This window comes from Balaenoptera musculus, chromosome 2 (genome assembly GCF_009873245.2).
Source record: "Balaenoptera musculus isolate JJ_BM4_2016_0621 chromosome 2, mBalMus1.pri.v3, whole genome shotgun sequence".
NCBI lineage: Eukaryota > Metazoa > Chordata > Mammalia > Artiodactyla > Balaenopteridae > Balaenoptera > Balaenoptera musculus.
Window position 1 is genome coordinate 99094460 of NC_045786.1, and position 22882 is coordinate 99117341.

The following is a 22882-nucleotide window of genomic DNA, read 5'->3' on the forward strand; positions in this document are numbered from 1 at the left end:
TAGGTTTGTTTCAATTGCTATCCAGTCACCTTTAAAAATTGTCTTTATTTTAAAAAGCTCATAAATGACAAAATAAAAGTTATATTCAAATGTTTAAAAATTATTAATTAGGGGCTTCCCTGGTGGCGCAGTGGTTGAGAGTCTGCCTGCCAGTGCAGGGGACACGGGTTCGAGCCCTGGTCTGGGAGGATCCCACATGCCGCGGAGCGACTGGGCCCGTGAGCCACAATTGCTGAGCCTGCGCGTCTGGAGCCTGTGCTCCGCAACGGGAGAGGCCGCGATGGTGGGAGGCCCGCGCACCGCGATGAGGAGTGGTCCCCACTTGCCGCAACTGGGGAAGGCCCTCACACAGAAACGAAGACTCAACACAGTTATAAATAAATAAAAATAAAAGAACGTGAATTTCTAAAAAAAAAAAAAAATTATTAATTAGAAGGGTACTAAATAATTTTCTATTGATGTTTTGCTGTTAATTGGCTTTAAAAGTGCCAAGTCAAAGAAAACAAAACTATACTAGGTTAAATCACCAGTAACTTTTCAAATAATGTGGAGAATAAAATTTTATTGCTGTTCCTTAAGACAAACATTTAAATGGCTCTTTGTGAAAGCAAGCCAATATAAAGTGTGATCTTAGAGTTGATGAAGACTAAGGAATTTCACCTAGTTAGCAGTGTAAACACACTAAACCATTACAGGAGAATGTTCATTCAATAAAAGTCATTTACGTGTCCATCTGTAAGAAAACCCCCCTCCCTTTACTCTGCATAAAGATATAATAATCTTTATGGTTGATCACAGCATAGGATAATAGGTTGATCCTAGGCATAGGATAATATTCACATTATATATATGAGTATGTGTGTATGTGTATGTATAATTAACTAGCTTTACCTACCTCTGTTCCTATTCACCATTAACTAATTTTTTCTCCATTTCCAGCATTAAGTGATTTTCTTCCTGGACAGAATGCAATGATTACTTTTTATTTAAGAATACAGAATCTAACAAACAATTATTTAGGCAGAAGAGAAAATTATTCACTTAGAAGCACCTCATTAGATGGACTCTTTGTCGAAAATGTTTTAAGAGTCAGGTTATTTGGAATTGATTTATTTGGATAGGGCTGAATCTTAAAAATCAAATCTTAGTTCTATACTGACTCAACATTTATAGTACTGCTTAATGTTATGTCAGTTTCATAAATAAGGACTGAACTACTATTTATTCAGAAAATTAAGTTTGATGGCTAGGAGAAATACACTACAGTAGAAGTTGAAATTTTGAAATTTTGTTCCAAAATACTTAGAATCATTTAAACAAACCTATGTTTCTTTTCAAAATACAGAAAATTATATTTTTTCCTTATAAGCTCTCTTCCTAAAATAAAATTTTTTAAAAAGTACATAATGATTAGCAATGGTAAAACAAAACAGAATCCTATACTAAAAATTCTTCAAAAGTAATTCTCAAGTATTTTTTCACCTCTTCCAATTTCCCCAAAGAAATTAATAGCTTTTAACGCATAGCTTTAATAGGCAAAAAAGTTTTTCAGTTACCTTCAAGCTTTTCCAGGATATGTAAAGTAGGAAACAATATACCAAACATCAGTATGTAGAGTATGACTCCATTTGCATTAAAAGTATGCATACATATGGAATAAAATCTGGAAGGATAGACACAGTGGTTCCTCTCTAGGTGGATTAGATTATGGGTATTTAATTTTCTTCTTTTTCTTATTCTATTTTCAAAAATAAGTATGAACTACTACTGTAATTTTAAAAAGGAACTAATAGAAAAAAAAACCTCACAATTCTCAGTTGTTTTAAGATAAAAGCAGAAGAGAAACATAAAACATCAATTCCAAGAAAATTTATGTATTTTACACATTACATGAAAATACCTTAATTTTGAACTTTATAGATGGTCCTTACTTGCATGGGTCTTGTGTGGAGTGTAAAACCATACCATAGAGAAATAAATGTAACATCTTTTAAGAATCAAACACATTTTAGCTAAGGCTGTATTTTGTTGCAGCATGAACATTTATAAACCAATTTCATAAAACAAAAAAGCGAGAGAAGAAAATTGGATATTTTGATTCTATAACTACTCATTTTTAGCTGCTATGCTACCACACAATAGCTTTGGACTACTAAATTACTTCCTCACACAGTGTATGCCCAAAGATGCCACACCCTTGCATTTTTATTCCTAAGAATTAAATGCCTACTACTGGTAGGCTAGGTAAATGCTAGGTACTGGGGATGTGACAGAGAACACAGACCCTGGCCTCATAAAGCTATCAGTCTACCTGGGAAGACAGATAAACAATTACAATACACTACACAGAGTTAAAAACAGGGTTGAGGTGAAAGACTTGTGGCAGAGACCTCTAGTAGCTGAAGAGGCTTCAGAGAAGTCTCTGAGAAATACTGTGTTTAAGCTGAGACCTGAAGGCCAAGAACATGATAAATGGGTGAAGTTTGGGAGAAGAGTGTTCAGGCAAACAACCCTTGCAGAGGAAGTGTAATGTTTTTCAGAAACTGAAACAAGTTCATTCTAGCTGGAGCATTGGGAAGAGAAGGGAGAAAGGTGGCACTGTCGAGATTGTAAACCATACTGTTTAGACTCTCTCCTAAGTGGCCTTAAGGAGTGACACGGTAAAATTTGTGCTCTATATAGACTATTCTGGGGGAGCATGTGTGGAGAATAGGTTGTAGGGATGCAGGACGAATGCCAGAGAGGGCAGTCCCGAGGCTGCTGGAATAATGTAGACTAAGTAATGGCAGAAGTGGAGGGATGCGGCAAGATGAGAGAAATTTAGGGGGTTGTACCAACAGGATGTGATGAGCGATTTGGAGATGATTCAAAGATGACTCATGGGGTTGTGGCTTGATAATTGTTGATATTACGAATACTCAATGAGAATGGAAATCCAAGACCCAGACACAACACTTTTATCCCCCTGGGTGGTGGTAGGAGAGGGGGTTGGGGGGCAGGTTCGGGGCAAGGGAGTGGAGGTGGAGAATGAGGTCAATTCTGGGTACACTTTATTTAGGATGTCTACAAGATAATCCCAGTGGATGCTTCCAGTAGGCAACTGGATATATAGTGTATGCGCTAAGTTGGGTTTAGAGCAAGATATACATTTGAGAATGATAAAACATACAATTCAGTGTTTTCTCAACCTTAAAAAAAAAAAAAAAGATCCATGCCTATTTGATCAGTCAAAAAATGACTTCCCTTCTGTCCCCCAAATGAGAACAATTAATGTGGATGATAAAGGATGCCATGGGAATAAACAATGTTTTTTTCAGGGAAATGGTAGAGGGAGAAGAGAAAAGAACCTAAGACAGAACCTTGAAGAATACCTATGTCTAAGGGAGAGGCAGGGGGGGCCTTCAAGAGATTGAAAAGTGAACTGGTTTCTCTGCTTCACTGATTTCTTGTCATCTATATTCTAAGTAAGGGGAAAGGAATCTGGATGGCAAAGGAGGGGAAGATAAGCATCTTCTAAACCTTTTGTAAGCTTTGGAACCTACCTAAAAGGAAGGTGTTAACTTGCATTTCTTTTGCTGTCGTTGGGCCTAAGCTACAGGTGTACACAGAGGAACCAGCGGGTTACTGCAGGGCAAATGAGAGGTGACGCAGGTCCTCATTCACCCGTTCAACTAATTCATGCAGAGGTCTACTGAAGTTTTTACATTTCTCTCTCTCTCTCTTTCTCCTCCTCCCCCTCACTTTCTTTTTCAAATGAAAGTAGAGAAGTAAATGGATGCAAATTCTGCTCCTGACTTCTGGAAAGTGAAGTCCAATTCCAATCCAGGCCCCCATGTTGCAAGTTTGGTTAATAAATGCAATACGGTAATTCTAGAAGCTAGTAATTGTAGCAATTCAGCGTATCCCAGGACTCTCACTCTAGTTGGATCAACTCTTCTGAGCTTTTGTATAAATCCATAGTGTCACAACAGTCTTGGCCAGGTCCGGGACCTTTAAAAAAAAAAAATCCTGGTTTAAATCTGAATGAAAATACAGAATACTGTAAAGCATAGAACTTGAACACAAAGTACATTTGGGGGCTGACTCCTTATCTAGACTCATGGCATCTACCAACAGAAAACTTCTTCGTAGTTCAGAGAATAGTAATTCTGTATATCAAAGAATATATAATAAGCATTGCTATAAAAAATACTGGCAGCTGTGGGGCTGCCCTTTCATAGAACTACTGGTACAGTAACTATGTCTTTTCATGTTTTATGATTAATTATAGTCTATAAGAGAAAATACTGTGGTATATATTTGTATTTGTACTTAAGTTTTACTGAAGTTTGATTTTAGCATTTACTGTTAAGTCAATGATCTGACCCAGAGAAAATTATGATGACTACAATATTCTATATATTAAGTACAGCACTGGAAAATGTACTCAGTATACTGGGTTTGCGATATGCAGTATTTATTTTTATTGTTATACTTGGTGCTGTTACTGAATCAATCAAGCTATATTACAAATTAGAACCATACAGTGTTTAAGGATGAACTTTTTATTCTATGTGCCTGTTACAGAATGAAAAAGGAGGGGGGAATAGTGTGTCACAAAGTTCTATGACAATTTCCATAGCTAGAAGAATTAAAAATTAAGGGAGAAAGAATAACATAGGAGTAAATACCTACCAACAAATGTCCAGCAATACTATTTTCATCTGAAAATAATCTAGAAAATAAAAGTCTGTGTTGAAAGATAAGTAGTGCATCCAAATAGATCACTCCAGTTGAGTCAGCTGCTTGTGATTCTATTTTTTTTTTCTTTAAATCAACAAAGGCAACTGACATTACCATTTTGTTCTTAAATAGGAAGAAAAATAACTGGGAATGACCTACCAAAATATTAATTTAAATTTTGTTTTTTCAAGCTCCTTGACTAACTTAAGTAACTAAATAAACATTTAGATATAATTTCTATTATCAGCATTTAATAGCTAATAATCATTACTCAAATTAGTTTTCCATTGATAGTAATTATATCAACAACTTGCCAAATATAGAAATGTTCTAAGTTTGAGAAAACTATTTCAAAGTCCAGATATATAGCTTTGAACCCACACAAGCATTTTTAAGGTTAGGACATGACATGTACCAAGTATGTTTAGGGGCATTAGGATTTACTTCCTCAGTAGCCCTTAGAGTTCAGTGCTGATATTAATGATCCCTCAAAGTAGATATAGATATTTATATCCAAATTCTCACAGCTCAGGATTCATGTAAATAATGTATGTCAATTACTTTTGAAATTACTGCCAAAAGATTAGTTTTAAAAACCATCTGATAAGGCTTGCCTCCTAACTTTTAACTTTTATTCTGAACACTCATTATAAAACCATTTACTTTATCCCTAGAAGAAGCAAATTACTTGATTATAACCCTCTACCATCTCAAAAAACTACCTGTCCCTGGACTTGCAAAGTTAGAAAGTCACGAACAGAAAACTGAAGAAGGTAGAAGAGGTAGAAAGGCATAGAGACCTTGGGTAGTCCTTCAGTTATACTGCTTAGCAACACAGCAACAAAAGAGCGATGACAGACAGCAATTTGTCCTAATCTAGGTCAATACAACAGCCAAAATACTTTGTAAACACTTTCTTTGGCTCTTTCTGGAGATCAACACTGTTCTAATTAAACAGCATGAGAAGGGCTTGGTAACAACATAAGAGTTCAACAATATTTACTTATCCAACATCTTTTATCCAAGAATCTTAAAATCACCTAATACTAATCATAACTCAGTAACTGAGAGAGGTAGGTACTAAGGTAAACTGCAAAGGCCAAGAACAGAAATTGGGAGTGTGTGCCACTGAATAATATTTGTGAGCTAAAGACTGCTGCCTTATATGGCTCTGAGTATGTAAAAATGAAGTATTATCTACTCTTCTTTAACAAACCCAAACTCAGCATTAACAGGATAATACCTTTTTTTTTTTTAATACATTTCATTTGTATTTGTACCTAATTTTTACTGAAGTTTGATTAAGTTTGATTTTCAGAGGACAATGTTTAGTCATTGATCTTACCCAGAGAAAACTATATTGACACAGAATTTTAGATATTACATTATTTTTAATATTATTTTAAATATTAAAGTCTATAGTATCCCATGTGCCAATTATTTGAGTTATCTTTCCATTTGAGGTGAAGGGTTTGTGTTATGCTATACACACCATCTTCCTTGTGACCAAGAGTGAATCTGTGAGATGGACACCTAAGAGAAGGTGCAATCTGTAGCCATGAATAGTTCTGTGTATGTGTGTACAGTTAACAAACACCTAAAAGGATTGAACTCTTGTCCTTAACCTCATTAGCACCATGCACCAACTGCGTTGACTGGTTGAAACTGTTAGATAAGAGAGTGCAAACTAAAAGGAATAGGAACAAAGAAGGGTTGTATTTCACGATCTTAAGGTTTCACAGAGATGACGCAGGTTTACAATTCAAATTCCCATCTCCTGAAAAATGACTTCTTAAATAACTCAACTCTCAAAACTCAGAAGTGCAGTAATCTGAAATTATTCTAATCTAAAAACTTTAGAGAATAACCAGTTACTACAATTGATGTTCACTGTAAGGAATAAATAGCTATATAAAATATAGCTACACAAAAATAGAACTCAGTGAAAAAATAACATTTTTTAAAGCAAGAAAGATGCTTGTTTTGGATTCATATCAGTAGTGGCTAATTGGATAAATGCTAAAGATTTACATTCAAGTGCTTGAAGGATTACTGCACAGAAATTCAATTACTCAAAATTTTTGCTCAGACGCCTCTCAGGCTTATTAAAGATGAGATGATGTATGAACCACCAAGAGTGGCATTTAACCCCAGCCACTTTCAAGATAATGCATACAGCTGTTAAGACATTCCAGAATGTTAAGACATTCACTGATACTAAGAATGGTATTAAAAAAAAAAAGACCTCATACAGTCTGCTGGCATTTCATACCAACCTTTGGAGGAGGTAGTAAAGTGTTGGAATTTAAAATACAACGTCAGCACTAAGTGTAAACAATTCTAAAGCATTGTATGCAATTCTTTAAACATATGTAGTGAAAAAAATCAGAATTCATATAAAATCAGAATTTAAAAAAGCAAAAAATAGAAATATTTAGTGAATTTACTCAGATGAAGAAAACTTAAATGATACAGAACTGAAAATATTAGAAATCTATATACAATAAAAAGTGAATATAAATTAGCCAACTCCATGGACATTTCCAGTTAAGCATTCATACAAATACATATTCACCTTTTTCTTATGTATGGGAATAACACGTACACACATGACATGATTCTGGCAAAAAAAAAAAATCAGAGATACTAAAAATATTCTCAAGTTTTAAGAATGGTGTGGAATAAGTTTTAACAACAACATTCTACATGAATGGAAACCCCTGATTTAATTCCATGATTTTATCATGCCAGAAGCATGGTTGGTTTTAATTTTCTTAAACAGATATTGGTATCATACACATTGGCTTATTAATAATTAAGGCATTCTGCATACACAGTATCTCAGTGTGAACAAAAAACTTTTAGTATTGATTATTTGCTATGATGGTTTAAACTTTCAAAGTCTTTCCAACATAAGAAAATAGTAGCTGCACACATTTAAGTGTTTTCTTATAAAACACAATCTTAAAAAAAGTAATGATGATTGGTCTTTATAGTTCCTAGTAATAAGTCCTGTCTTATTTTTCACATAGTATAAATTATATTCTTATGCAGGATTACATTAAGACCCAGTAGTTCTTAAACAATGTTACCAAATAACCATATAAATCCCAAACTGCAGCAAAGGTGAACAATCTTCATAGTGCACTTTCACCTCATTGAAGTTGAAGCTGCTCCTTTTGGATATTTTTCCACTTCAATGTGAAGTAGATCCTTAGCGTTTCATTAGTGGTTTCATTATGTGGCTTTTTAAAGGAAAAAATGGTTTTGATTTCTTCCACAGTTCACAGTTCTCAGTTGAGACATTTTTTTGGGAAATCATATAGTCCAGGGATGTTTTGAATAACCAAATGCTATTTAGTAGATGAAGTCTCTCAATGCAACTGTAATAAATAAGCATCTACATCCTTAGAGAATAAAACAAAAACATTTCATTAGCCAGCACTGTAAATACAACACATACACACACCCCATTTTCTTCTCCCTTTTGGTCACTAGCTTTGCCTGTTTCCCTTTGTGACCTTTTGAGGGCAAAAGATTTGTCTTACTCACCATTTTATCTGCACTTTTGTAGCACACAGCATGTGCTCAATAAGTGTTTGCAAAGTGCTTAGTGAATGTTTTAGTCTCTGTGATCAAACAACTCTGCTTTTATAGCTAAGCAAGATCATTACATCATTCACAGCAACTCCTTCAGTGCTATATAAACTCTAGACCAGCTTGAGGATAGCCGTTCTGATTTCTACCCTCAAAAAATTGCATTGAGGGTTTAATATTGTAAAAGAGGTTTTATCATAGGTTAAGGAACTTCATAGATCTTTTAATCACTCAATATTGTTTGTAATAATAAATACAGTATCTTAAGGTTATGTTCACAATAAAGCTTCTCCCTTTATAAAAAATTACAATTGAAAGCAAATTTCTAAGGAAACAATTTTTCAGTTCTACTACTAAGAAGACAAGGCACTTCCAGAACAAGGTGATGTATCACGTATTCTATTTTCTATCAACTTTTACTTCATTTTCCCTATTATCAAAAGAACAACAATTAAAATTACAACAATAAAAAAACTTCAGGAAATTGATTTCTGTTCATAACATTTTCATCATTAAGAATTCTACACAGTAAAATTATACACAGTGGTAACACACTTGCTTGATACATCATTATGCTTCCTCTCATGAAGGTATTTCAAGAAGAATTTTGTAAGTCCAAGACATAAATCCTCTTATTGACATCATTATGCTTCCTTTCATGAAGGTATTCCAAGAAGAATTTTATAAGTAAGTCCAAGACATAAATATAAATATTGTATTTTTTTAAACCAAAGAAAGTTTTTATATTTCTGGCTAATACCCATTTATATGATAGCAGTATGCCCAATACAAGGGTGGAAATATTTCTTAACAGTGATTTTTTTCCTGCAGTTATATTTTAACTAACAAAACTATTTCGGAGTTTAAATATTAAAATCCAAAATAACAATGTACCTTTTCCTTTGGGACAAGCAAATCAATAAAGAACGATGTCAAATTCATACTGTGATTTGAGCAATTTAACTTTCCCAAAAAAGCATGACATTAGCAAAAGCCAAGTAAAAATACCCCCAAACTGATTATGTTCCTCACCCCTTGCTTCCTGAGTAGCACTGTCTTTTCAGTTGCCTTCTTAACCTTTTTTCAAATATTTTTCTCTAATTGGAGCTAGGTCATTAAATACCTACTACCACATTATTTCTGTGGCTGTATATGAAACACATTCAATGACTAATTCCTGTATTCCTTGCCAAAGTCATATTCATATCCAGAGGACCTTAAGTGTTTATAAATATGAAATTGACTTTAGACGTTGTTAGAGTAGTACTGAATTGGACATTTGAAAGAGTTCGTTTATGACTGTATAATACTATTACATTATGTCTAATTTTTAATTAAGCTTAAATATAGATTACCTTGGCTATATTACCAGTATATCCTGGAACCAAAGTAAGATGGTTTTCCTGTTCCCACAATCCACTTAATTGTTGTTTTAAAATCTGAATATTTCTAGGAGAAAAAAAGAAGAAAAAATGCAAATATAGTAAGATATGGACTTTGGTAGTAAATACACTTCATGAAAACAGCTTTAAAATTTTCAAGTATTTTTCAGGATACAATTATACCATTTGAAGTCAAGCAACTCTTTAAACTAGTACATGTCAATCATGGAGATTAAAGGTTACTTAGTTGTTAAAGAAAGTAAGAAAACAACAGGCATTTGGAACATTCAGACAATCGAGTATGAAGTGGGAAAGTGGGAAAATTCTGAGAGGCTAGAAAGCAAATTATGGATTTAAAGGAAACTGTTGGGAGATTTTTTTTTTGGAGCTTCATGATAATCTGGCTCATTTGGTAGAATACCCACATATTTTCACATCAAGGCAATACTCAAATTATGATTATAATACAGTTTTTAGAAGTGTAATCATCCACACTGGATTCTCATGTTAATGTCTGGGAGCCAAAGGACCCCGCAGGATGACTCCATTCCTGTGCCTCAATCTTATTCCACTAAAAGCCATCTCTTTTTCTCTCTTTCACTCCTTTCTAATGGATATAAGGGTTAAACCACTGCTGTGCTTTTGCCTCCCAAAATGAAGGGTAGGATTCTGCCAGAACAATATATCCAGGGGGTTACTGGGCTCTGGAATTCAACTTTTCACATATGAACAGTATCCCAATTTAATATTTCTCTGAAAATGAAGAGAATAAGTATTATATACTGATAATCATGAAATAAAATTCTCACCTAGCTTAATCAAGCTGCTTTTCCTGAAAAAAAACTTTATTAGTATGAGTTTAAAGGTATACTCACCCATCATTTATAATTTCTGTTTTGGATGATAGTTCTGACCACCACCTTTTTATGACTGCTTGAAGCCAGTTTAAACCAACTATTATATATCTGAAATGACATTTCGTTACAAAATTCAAGTGTTTTCATCCAAGAAGCCTTTAGAAAAGATGACACTCTACCCCCCTCAAAAAACACAAACACACTTATCTTTCCCTTTTAAAAAATTTATTTCACTACTTTCACAAAACTATACTTTCTGTAACATGTTTATAGACAGTTTTATAATTGTTCTCTAGTCATTCCATATTCTTTTCCTAATTGGACTATAAGCTCCTGGAAAACAGAAACCATGTATGTCTCATGGAGCTCAGTCTACCACTATGCACTTATAAGGCACACAAGCAAGGATGCTGAAAGAGAAAAATGAATTGAGATTCAGATTAGCACTTACTCTTCAAATTTGCTTTTAAGTAGTGACTTTACTAGAGGCAACAAGTCTACACAGCAGCCAAGTGAGATGTATTGTTTTTCCTCCTGTAAACTAAATAAATACTAAGTTATAAAATTATGAACAGGTCATAATTTGTCCTTCTTTAAATGTACTTTTTTCTGAAAAATATTCTTTATACCTATTGGTGAGCACAGGAAGGCAATCCACCACAACTCCAAGGTCTTCTATCCTGTGGGAACAAAATTGCTTAGATAGCTGATTTCCTTATTTATTTTCATATTATAACCTTCACACTGCTTTTGAGAAATTTACTCATTCAACAAATGATCTGAGTGTCTATGATGAGTCAGGTGTTAGGGATACAGCAGTGAACAAAGAAATAGGACTTGTATTTCAATATGTGTGTGAGTGTGGGAGGAGGTGGAGAGGGCAGGGACAGACAATAAACAAGTGAAATATATAAAGCATGTTGATGGTGGTAAGGGCTATGGAGAAAAATAAAATGGGAAAGAAGGATAGGGAATGAAGAAATACGTATTTTTAAATAAGGTAGTCAAGGAAGGCCTCACCAAGGTAACGTGAGGAGACTTAAATACAGTGAGGAAGGTAATAGTTAAAATTTTCACTCAAAGGGGATTTTTAAAAGGTTGGTTTTCCCATAATGGTATCTCTTAGTTTTATAGATAAGAATCTTAATCAGAGAAGGTAACAGCTTTGTTCAATCTGATAAAACAGATGGTTTTCTGTATTTTGGACTCTTAGACTGAAGATAAATATAATTTAAACCATACTGCTACTATTGAGGCTAAACATAGGAAGTTCAAAATTTTAGCCAGTATAACATAAAAAAGAAGGGGCACTTCTAGATAATACATTGGAAATTACTTTTACTGAACAAAACCATAAAGAGTCACACTTACCTCACCAAATAAGCTACAAGTTCACTTATACTTCTCTTTCTCCAGAAAGTTAAAGCTACATTCAATCTCAAATTCCTGCTGAACAAAACCTGTGTCATTGTTTCATGGTCCTGAGAAACCTGAAAGGCAGGAATCTAATTTGTTAAAAAGCACATTGAGATATGACGTGAAACCATTTTTTTCAATTAAATTATTCTGGTAGACATATTTTAAATTAGACAAAGATGACTCCTTTTACTGGCCCACAAAAAGGAATATTGCAGTGAACACAGTAAACAAATGATTTGAATAAATTTAGGACCTGTTTATTTTTTATCAATACTTTTTCTTATTTGCTACCATTTTCCTTTTAAATCTCAATAGTTTATAGAATAAATTATTTTTACTCACCTACAAACCTAGGATTTAATTTATAATGTGTATTAAATAAAAAGGTAAAACATATAGGCTAGTCATTACCAACTGAATACCATGAGTAGGGAACCACAGAAATTGAGTTTTGTGACAAGTATTTAAATTCATTCATTCATTTTTTTCTGTATAATTAAGGTAATATATTCCTGTTGTAAAAAGTTCAAGTAGCACAAAACTTTATAAAATAGAAAGTGAATATTCTCTACTTGCCCACAAAAACAACTAACATTCCTCAGGAGTAACCACAGTTAACAGACTGGTAAGTATCTTTCAAGCCACTTTCTAGACAGAGACAAATTAGGTAGACATAAAATTAAAATATTGTAATATCTGTATTTTTGAAAACCTTGTTTTTTCACACACATTATGAAGATTTTTCAATGTCAAAACATAGATCAGTCTCATTTTTAAAAAACAATTACATATTCTCCAGTCTTTATGTACCATAATTTTAGATTGATTCTGGTTTTTCCCTATTAAAACTGTGCATCAATGAACATCCTTATGTATATAAACATGTGCACTTGTACAAAACCTTCTGTAGGATTAATTTTAGAACTGGAACAGCTAGATCCAATTTTTTTCAATAACAGATTGATATAATTCACATATCCATTTTGAATGTACAATTCAGTAATTTTTAGTATATACATTCACAGAGTTGTGCGAGCACCACCATAATGAATTTTACAACCTTTTCGTCACTCCCAAAAGAAACCCTGGACTCCATTCTCCCCTCTCTCCAGCTCCTCACAACCATTAATCTACTTTCTGTCCCTGTGACTTTACCTAATTTGGACGGTTCACATAAATTGAATCATAAAATATGTGGCCTTTTTCTGTGTGTGGCTTCTTTCACATAGCATGATGTGTGAAAGATCAAGATTTATATACCGTGTAGCATATATTGGTGTTTTACTCCTTTTTAATGATCAAATAATATTCTATTGTATGGAATATGACACTTTATTTACCCATAGTCCGTTGATGGACATTTGGATTGTTTCCACTTTTGGCTATTATAAAATGTTATAAGCATCTGTTCATAAATATCTGTGTGGACTTATGTTTTCAATTCTCTGGGTATATACCTAGGAGTGCAACTGTCGGGTGAAAAGGTTATGTACATTTGAACTTTGACAGAATAATATAGCATCACTTTTAAATTTAGGTTTTTAGAGCAGGCACTAGTCAATCAGGAAAAAACATCTGAAACAACAAAAGAACAATCAATAAACCCATTAGTTAAGTGTGAGGTTAATGTAGGTTTGTGAAAAGTAGTGAAGTGGGAGCAAGGTTAAAGGAAGCCCTGGAAAAAAATGCCACACTGCGGCACTAATACAAATGTGAAACTGCAGCTTTAAGGCATTTTCACTGAGCATGTTTATTCCCTCAGTTCAACAGAAGAACCAACCTAGGTCCCAATCTAGGTCAGATTTCTAGACTATATAGTCACATGTTCTTTTCCTTCAGGGTATGTAGTTTCTTTGATTTTCTGATCTGTGTCAGCCTCATCACTTCCATAACTACATGAAAGTAGGGGTAGTGTCTGTTTTTCACCCACCAATCCATTTCTCAGAGCCTGCAGAATGCACGGCACAGCAAGGAGCCATCAATAAATATTTGTGAATGACTTAGTATGATAGTGATCCTCTGTAACACTAAGGTTTAGGTACCTGTAGGTATCCTATTCTCCAGGGCTCATAAAATTCACTATTAAATTCTCCTTGCTCCCTCTTTTCTCATAGATACCATACACACTTCCTTCACCTCTCCTAGCATTACTAACTTTCTATTACTCCAGGGTATTTTCTTTTGGCCTCTCTGAGCAGCTTTCGGGATCTTAGCTCCCTGACCAGGGATCGAACCTAGTCCCACGGCAGTGAAAGCGCCAAGTCCTAACCACTGGACCACCAGGGAACTCCCCCAGGATCTTATTTACACAGGAACACTTCCACTGGCAAATGGAATCTTTGCATCATTTCATTATGGTTTTAGTTAATAACACTTTGTTTTCTACCTTTCTTTTGTATTATTTACTTGTAATTATTATCCTGCATATGATGCTCATTTTCATTCATCTACATACTTATGACCATTTTAATATAAAAAGATTTTTTTTTTGCTTGTATGCCACAGAAAATGCTTTTCAAACTGTCATGCCAGATAGAAACAATACTAAGTTTACCAAGTCATAGTTAAAGAAATTAAGGTAAATTTAAGCAATGTAATGTTATGTATCCATTAATTATATAATATCTTTGTATGGTGACAGATGGTAACTAGACTTATCGTGGTGCTCATTTTGAAATGTACAGAAATATCAAATCACTACACTGTGCACCAGGAACTAACATAGTGTTGTAGGTCTATTATACATCAAAACAAACAAATAAACAAACTCACAAAAAAAGAGATCAGATTTGTGGTTACCAGAGGTGGGGCGTGGCTGAGGGGAAATTGGAGGAAGACAGTCAAAAGGTACAAACTTCTAGCTATAAGATAAATAAGCACTAGGGATGTAATGTACAACTTGGTAAATACAATTAACACTGCTGTATTTCATATATAAAAGCTGTTAAGAGAGTAAATCCTAAGAGGTCTCATCACAAGGAAAAAAATTTTTTTCCATTTTTAAAATTTCGTATGTATAGATGATGCTCACTAAACATAATGTGGTAATCATTTCATGATGTAGTTAAGTCAAATCATTATGTGTATACTTTAAACTTTTAAAATGCTGTATGTCAATTATATCTCAATAAAACTGGAAGGAAAAAAATTGTAGAAGTGTTATTTAATTACATGGAAAAATATTCAAATTTATTAAACACAAAAATCAAATTATCAAACAATATAATATGAAGAAAAAAAGACACAACAAAAATTTAATACTGTTATTTACAAATGTTGAAATTATGGATAATTTTTTCCTTTGGATTTATTTTCTATAACATATACAATAAACATGTAATAATTATTATTGTAAACTCGTCGTGTTTATAAATTTTAACAAACCATTCTTTCAAATAACCATTAAAAAAAATGGTTTTCCTGAGGTATAATTTACATACCATAAAACTCACACACATTTAAAGTATGTAATTCAATGATTTTTAATAAATTTATGAAGTTGTGCAACCATCATCACAGTCCAGTTTTAGAACATTTCTATCACCCAAAACAATTCCCGTGAACCTGTTCAAACAACTAACTTTGCCTGAGCCAGAAGAACAGCAAAACTAAGCAGGTTTGCCTTAAAAAACTTTCCAATGGCAATTTTGAGAGCCCAGCAAAATGTGCCTGGATAACTGGCTTTTGTGGTCCACTTGTTAGGCAAGATTTCTTCTTTTCCCTTTCTTTAAGTCTCTACTGGCCAACTTTCCATTCTGGATATTTACAGCAGCTTGTTAATCATTTCATTACATCTCAGATATCACTAACTTGGAAAAGGAATAAACAACTGATCCAAATTTAGTTAATCTAGAAAATTGTCTCAGGGAGCTACAGTCTCTCAAATAGTCTGAATTCAATCAGCAGTGAACTGTTTTGCTAGTAGACTATGGCAAAGGAAAAAGCCAGTATTAAAACAGGAATAAAGTTAAGCTTATGTAAATGACTTACCTCAGAAAAAAACCCACTATATTTTGAGGATGGGCTTTCTGTCTGTGAAGAACCAGAATCACTGGGGCTAACCAGATACGGTCGACTACCCTGCCGCACTTGCTCAGGGAGGCGGCCTGCACAAGCCAGCTCGTTCTCTTTATTTGCCATGTCACAGCCCCCGCTGCTGGGGGACTGCTTTTTTCTGTGGCAAGGATTTTGAAAAGGATGATGAACTTTCTTTCTGTGATAGATCACCTTACGTAGTTTATCTGGGCTTTTCACAGCTTGTCCAACTGTTCTGTAAAAAGAATTGATTTTCTTAAATGAAAAAGAACCATATGAAAACCTTTAAAAGTTTTTAAAGAGAAAGATTTAGTAGGCCACATTTTGTGATCACAATCCACTAAAATTAGAAGCAGAATAATTTTTTTAAATCTTAACTCTTAGATTGAAGAGTAAAATAAAAGGGAAATTACAAACCATCTGGAAAACAATGAAAAGGATGGTACTTTATACCAAAAGGAAAAAAAAAAAAAATGAAGAAGCATAATAACTAGATACTTTTAAAATGAAATGTTACAGGGCATTCAGGGAGTATGAAAATTTTAACAATTTCTAGTCACCTAAACTTTTTCTAACAAAGTGACACAATAAGTGAGCAAGTTTGAATATTTTAATTTGAATCAGGCAAGTCTGAATATATATTTTAATATAAAATAAAAGAGAACACTTATTTCAATTAAGCTGAAGTACATTTAATTTGTTTGAATAAGATAAAATACTATTGAGCACATCTCATGGTTTAGTATAGTGGTTCTCAAATGTTTTGACCTCAGGACGCTTTGTACTCTTAAAAATTATTGAGGTCTCAAAAGAATTTTTTTTATGTGGGCAATATCTACTGATGTTTGATGAATCAGAAACTAAAACAGAAAATTTGTTAATTCATTTTAAAGATGATAAACTCGGGGGAATTCCCTGGCGGTCCAGTGGTTAGGACTCCACACTGCCACTGCTGAGGGCGTGGGTTCAATCCCTAGTCGGGGAGCTAAGATCCACATGCCTCGCAGCACAGCCAAAAAAAAAAAAAAAAAAGAAAAAAGAAAAAGAAAAAGATAAACTCATTACATACTACATAGAATATTTTTTTAAAGATCCTTTATTTTCCAAAACAAATGAACAAAAAATATAGTGAGAAGAATGGCACTGTTTTGCATTTGTGCAAAATCTCTAATATCTGGTTTAACAGAAGACAGCTGGATCCTCATATCTGCTTCTGCATTCCATATATTGTGATATCAAATATCATGTAGCCGCTGGAAAACTCTACTGTACATTTGTAAGAGAGTGGAAATGAAGAAGGTAAATAATGTCTTAGTATTGTTATGAAGATAGTTTTGACCTCACAAACTCCTTGAAAGGCCTTTGGGACCTCCAGGGTCCATAGATCACACACTTTGAGAACCAGTGGTTTAGTAGAAAGCGCCTTTGGAGTTCGGCAGATCTGAGAGTAAATGCCGTTTTTACCACCTTCTGGATGTACAATCCTAAAGAAATCACAAATCTTTAGTTTTACTCATCAACTGTTTGGGGTAATGATACCTATCTAATATTGATATGCTTAGCACAGTGCCTGGCCCAAAGGAGTTGTTCGACAATAAATTAATATTATTATACTCAAAGACAATACTTTTTTCCCCCACTATTTTCACTCTTACCCAGCTTTCAATATTTGCTGTTTCCCACAAACTTTAAAGAAGCTCTTACCTAGTTATGTAAGCAGCCAACTGTTTTGGAGATTTCTTAACCTGAAAAATTAAAGTAGATAGTTGCAGCATATTTAAGTTCCTTAACAAAGCTATGTAAACTTTGTGATTAATGTCAACAAGTCTGAAATTGAACTATTAAATTTTTCAGATTAAAGCTTTTACTGTACTGATGCTGTACTCTCAATCATTAGTTACAACAACATTGTATGTAGGTATTTTTAACAACGCAACATACCCATCTGCCTAGTTTCCACGCTACTAGTCACATATTATATATACAGAGTGCTAAATAAATGAGTTGAATTTTAACATGCTTTTAAGAAATTATATCAGTGCTAATGAGCCTTGCAATGGTGAACAAAAAGCATCTCTGTGATTCCTCTAAAATTAAACTAAAATATTCAAATTATACCGTATCAAAACAATATACTGCCAAAAAGTTTTCAGAGCTTTTGGAATACAAACAGATTTCAATTATTTTATTAATTCTACTTAATTTTGGCAGATTGAGCAGAACTGTCACCCTCCCATTGTTTAAACACTTTAACCAGAAGTATCCATAGACTTAGCAGTTTAAATTGTGTCAAACTGAATGACTGTGTCTCCCCAAAATTCCTCTGTTGAAATCCTAACCCCCAGAGTGATGGTATTAGGAAGTAAGGCTTTCAGGAGGTGATTAGGTCATAAAAGTAAAACCCCATGAATAAGATTAGTGTCCTTATAACAGAGAGCCCAGAGAATTCTCTCTCTCCCCTTCTATCATATGAGGAAGTAGAGAAAAGCTATCTATAAACCAGGAAGTGGGCCCTCACTGGATACCAACTCTGCTAGGGCCTTGATCTTGGACTTCTCAGCCTCCAAAACTGTGAGAAATAAATTTCTGTTGTTTATGAGCCACCCAGTCTATGGTATTCTGTTTGGGTAGCAGCCCAAACAGACTGAGATACTGTCTTACCCATTCCTAGAAACCATGGACTTACTTACCTCCTTCATGTTCTTATTAGTGAAATTAGAGATCCTTTTTCTAGGAACATCAATGAAATGATCTTCAATATTATTACAAAAGCTGCGTTTTTTAACATTGTGGGTTTCAGATGCCATAATCTCTTAAATACCTAGACAAAAAATAAAAATAATAAATGGAAAATACAAAAAGCAAAAGAGCCTGATCCTTTCCTTAACACACATAAAAATACAACAGCTCTACGCTATGTAAAAGAGGCTTACAAGTAAAGCAAAGGACATGTGGGCATACCTCATTTCATTGCACTTCACAGATATTGTGTTTTTTTGGTTTTTTTTTTTTTAACAAATTGAAAGTCTGTGGCAACTCTGCATCAAGCAAGTCTATTGGCACCATTTTTCCAACAGTATTTGTTCACTTCATGTCTGTGTCACATTTTGGTAATTCTCACAATATTTCAAACTTCTCCATTATTATATTTGTTATAACGATTTGTGATCAGGGATCTTCGATGTTACTACTGTAGTTGTTTTTGAGCCTTGTCCACATAAGATGGTGAACTTAATTGATAAATGTATGTGTTCTGACTGCTCCACTGACTGGCTATTCCCCGCGCTCTCCCTCTCCTCGGATCTCCCCATTCCCTAAGACACAACAATATTGAAATTAGGTCAATGAATAACCCTACCATGGCCTCTAAGTGTTCAAGTGAAAGGAACAGTGGCAAGTCTCTCCTTTTAAGTCAAAAGCTAGAAATGATTAAGCGTAGTGAGGAAGGCATGCCAAAAGCAAGAAGGCTGAAAGCTAGGCCTCTTGCACCAGTTAGGCAAGTTGTGAATGCAAAGGAAAAGTTCTTGAAGGAAATTAAAAGTGCCATTCCAGTGAACACACGAATGGTAAAGCGAAAAAGCCTCATTGCCGACATGGTGAAAAGTTTTAGTGATCTGGATAGAAGATCAAACTAGCCACAACATTCCCTTAAGCCAAAACCTATTCCAGAGCAAGGCCCTAACTCTCTTTAATAAAGGTTGAGAGAGGTAAGGAAGCTGCAGAAGAAAAGTTTGAAGCTAACAGAGGCTAACTCATGAGGTTTAAGGAAAGAAACCATCTGTATAACATAAAAGTACAAAGTGAAGCAGCGAGTGCTGATGTAGAAGCTGTAGCAAGTTATCCAGAATATCTAGCTAAGATAATTAATGAAGGTGGCTACACTGAACAACAGATTTTCAATGGAGATGAAACGGCCTTCTGTTGGAAGAAGATGCCTTCTGGGACTTTCATAGCTAAGAGAGAAGTCAAAGCTTGGCTTCAAAGCTTCAAAGGACAGTTTGACTCTCTTCTTAGGGGCTAATGTGGCTGATGACTTTAAGTTGAAGCCAGTGATCACTTACCATTCCCCAAATCCTAGGGCCCTTAAGAACTATGCTAAATCAACTCTACTTGAACTCTATAAATGAAACAACAAAGCCTGGATGAAAGCATATGTGTTTACAATATGGTTTACTGAAGATTTTAAGCCCACTGTTGAGACCTACTGCTCAGAAAAAAACATTCCTTGCAAAATATTACTGCTCATTCACAATGCACCTGCTCACCCAAGAGCTCTGATGAAGATGTACAATGAGATTCATGTTGTTTTTATGCCTGCTAACAGAGCATCCATTCTTCAGCCCATGGATCAAGGAGTAATTTTGACTTTCAAGTCTTATTACTTACGAAATATATTTTGTAAGGCTATAGCAGAGTAAACTGAAAAACTTCTGGAACAGATTCAACATTCTAGATGTCATTACAAACATTTGTGACTCATGGGAAAAGGTCAAAATATCAACATTAACAGGATTTTGGAAGAGTTGATTCCAACCCTAATGGATGACTTTGAGGAGTTCAAGACTTCAGTGGAGGAAGTAACTGCAGATGTGGTAGAAATAGCAAGAGGACTGGAATTAGAAGTGGAGCTGGAAGATGTGACTGAATTGCTGCAATTTCATGATGAAACTTTAACAGATGAGGAGCTGCTTTTTCTGGATGAGCAAAGAAGATGCGTTCTTGAGATGGAATCTACTCCTGGTGAAGATGCTGTGCAAACTGTTGAAATGACGGGAAAGAATTTATATAGAATATTGCCAAACTCAGTTGATAAAGCAGCGGCAGGGTTTGAGAGGATTGACTCCAATTTTGAAAGAAGTTCTGCAGTGGGTAAAGTGGTATCAAACAGCACTGCAGGCTACAGAGAAATCATCTGTGAAAGGAAGAGTCAATTGATGCAGCAAACTTCACTGCTTATTTTAAGAAACTGCCATAGCCACCCCAACTTCAGCAACCACCACCCTGATCAGTCAGCAGCCGTCGACACTGAGGCAAGAACTTCCACCAGCAAAAAGATTACGACTTGTTGAAGGCTCAGATGATGGCTAGCAATTTTTAGCAATAAAGTATTTTTAAATTAAGGTATGTACATTTTTTAAACATAATGCTACTGCACACCTAATAAACTACATATAGTATAGTGTAAACATAACTTTTATATGCAATGGGAAACCAAAAAATTTGTGTGACTTGCTTTATTACGGTGGTCTGAAACCAAACCTCCAATATCTCTGAGGTATGGATGTAGTTCTAAGTTATACATTTTTTAAAAGCCTTAAACATAGAGGAAGCAGAAGGCAGGGGATTCCAGTAAAGTTCTTTCTGTTCTCATTCTTAAGTTGCAACCAGTTACAATAATATGGCATGTACTTTTTGCCAACACAACATGTCAATCTCCCCATTTTCCATACCACTAGCCATATATTATTAAAGTTTATGAAATCAGATCTAATAGTAGTGGTATCTTGAGATTTGAATGCACGGAAGCCTAAAGTTTTGGAATCAAATCACTGGGTCATATACAACCATAAGCAGCCAGGGGAACCAAAATCAGACTATATATATCTGACTTGTTTGATGCCCAACCTTTAAATTTTTCTTTCATTCGTGCAGCTAGCTCTCCAAAACTTTCTTCCATCTTTGAAAAATATAACCCACATTCTTTTGTTCCTCCAATTATATCCAAAGGGCAGAAAATAGATGCTGTGACTTCATTAATGTAACAGAGGATATCAGTGACTTTCCCACTTGCACTCAGGTTTCACATAGCAAATTTATTTCAGGTCATGCCCTGAAACCCAAGTTTCTCCCTCATTCTTGTTTTAAACATTTATTGAGCATTCTTTATATGCCAGGCCCTGGAGTTAATGTAGATGGCGGACAGAGATCCTGTTCTAAAGAATCATTTAGGAAGCTTTTTGAAAATACATCTTTCTGGGCCCTAATTTCAGACTATAACTCAGCAGGTATCAGGAAAAAAGCCCAAATCAATTATATTTTTAGAAAGCCCCACAGGTATTTCTATCATTTAAAAAAATTTTTTATTGAAGTACAGTTGATTTACCATGTTGTGGCAATCTCTGCTGTGCAGCAAACTGACTCAGTTACACACATAGAGACATTCTTTTTTAATATTCTTTTCCATTATGGTTTATCATAGGATATTGAGTATAGTTCCCTGTGCTACACATTAGGACCTTGTGGTTTATCCATTCTAAATGTAATAGTTTGTATCTACCAACCCCAAACTCCCAGTCCATCCCTCTCCCTCCCTGCCCCTCCCCACAGGTTTTTCTGATACACATTCTTAGTAAAAAAAAAAAAAAAAAATCTGTCTTAGAGAATTTTCCAAAAATATACACAAACACAGGAAATTCTGCAATCAATTTCAGGGTATTTTACGATTTCTTGCGGCTAATTCACGGACAGCCCATCCACTTGTGCCCCCAGGTTACGAAACCTCTAGGATGAGACTTTTAAAAAAGTAAATAAATAATTGCAGTAATACAATAAGCACTCTGACAGAGGGGCACCCATGCAAGTCAGCAAATCTCCACTGAGGAAAGTCTTCTAGGGCAAATAGCACACTGAGAAAATAGCATGTGTAGAACTGAAAGGCATGAAGCAACATGATTTGTTTGGCAATCTGTTAAGTAGATGCATGTGACTAGAGCTTAGGCTGGGGGTGTGCGGCAGCAGAGTGAGAAATGAGGCTGGAGAGATAGGCAGAAGCTAGATCATAAAGGGTCTTGTCCACAAGGTAAGCTTTTTTTTTTTTTTTTTTTTAAGGTAAGCTTTTTTGTTTGTTTGTTTTGTTTTTGAAAGAAAGGG

At 34.6% G+C, this 22882-nt stretch overlaps 1 protein-coding gene across 3 annotated transcripts in view; it reads right to left on the bottom strand.

Moving 5' to 3' along the window:
* Positions 1-1408: 1408 nt before the first annotated feature.
* Positions 1409-22882, bottom strand: part of KATNBL1 (katanin regulatory subunit B1 like 1) — a 56170-nt gene continuing 34696 nt past the window's right edge. Inside the window, exons 2-12 of one of the 3 annotated variants that reach the window (XR_005018782.1) lie at positions 18703-18833; positions 17717-17757; positions 15968-16247; positions 11930-12048; positions 11188-11238; positions 11010-11099; positions 10577-10666; positions 9675-9768; positions 7877-8129; positions 4675-4714; positions 1409-3990 (exon numbers count right to left, since the gene is read on the bottom strand). Coding sequence is in view for 1 of the 3 variants with exons in the window: in XM_036843757.1 (XP_036699652.1) it covers positions 8097-8129; positions 9675-9768; positions 10577-10666; positions 11010-11099; positions 11188-11238; positions 11930-12048; positions 15968-16247; positions 17717-17757; positions 18703-18819 (915 nt within the window). In the remaining 2 variants the exon portion in view is untranslated. Of the gene's footprint in view, positions 3991-4674; positions 4715-4796; positions 8130-9674; positions 9769-10576; positions 10667-11009; positions 11100-11187; positions 11239-11929; positions 12049-15967; positions 16248-17716; positions 17758-18702; positions 18834-22882 lie in introns of those variants that run through there. The other 2 variants (XR_005018783.1, XM_036843757.1) reach the window with 2 other exon arrangements.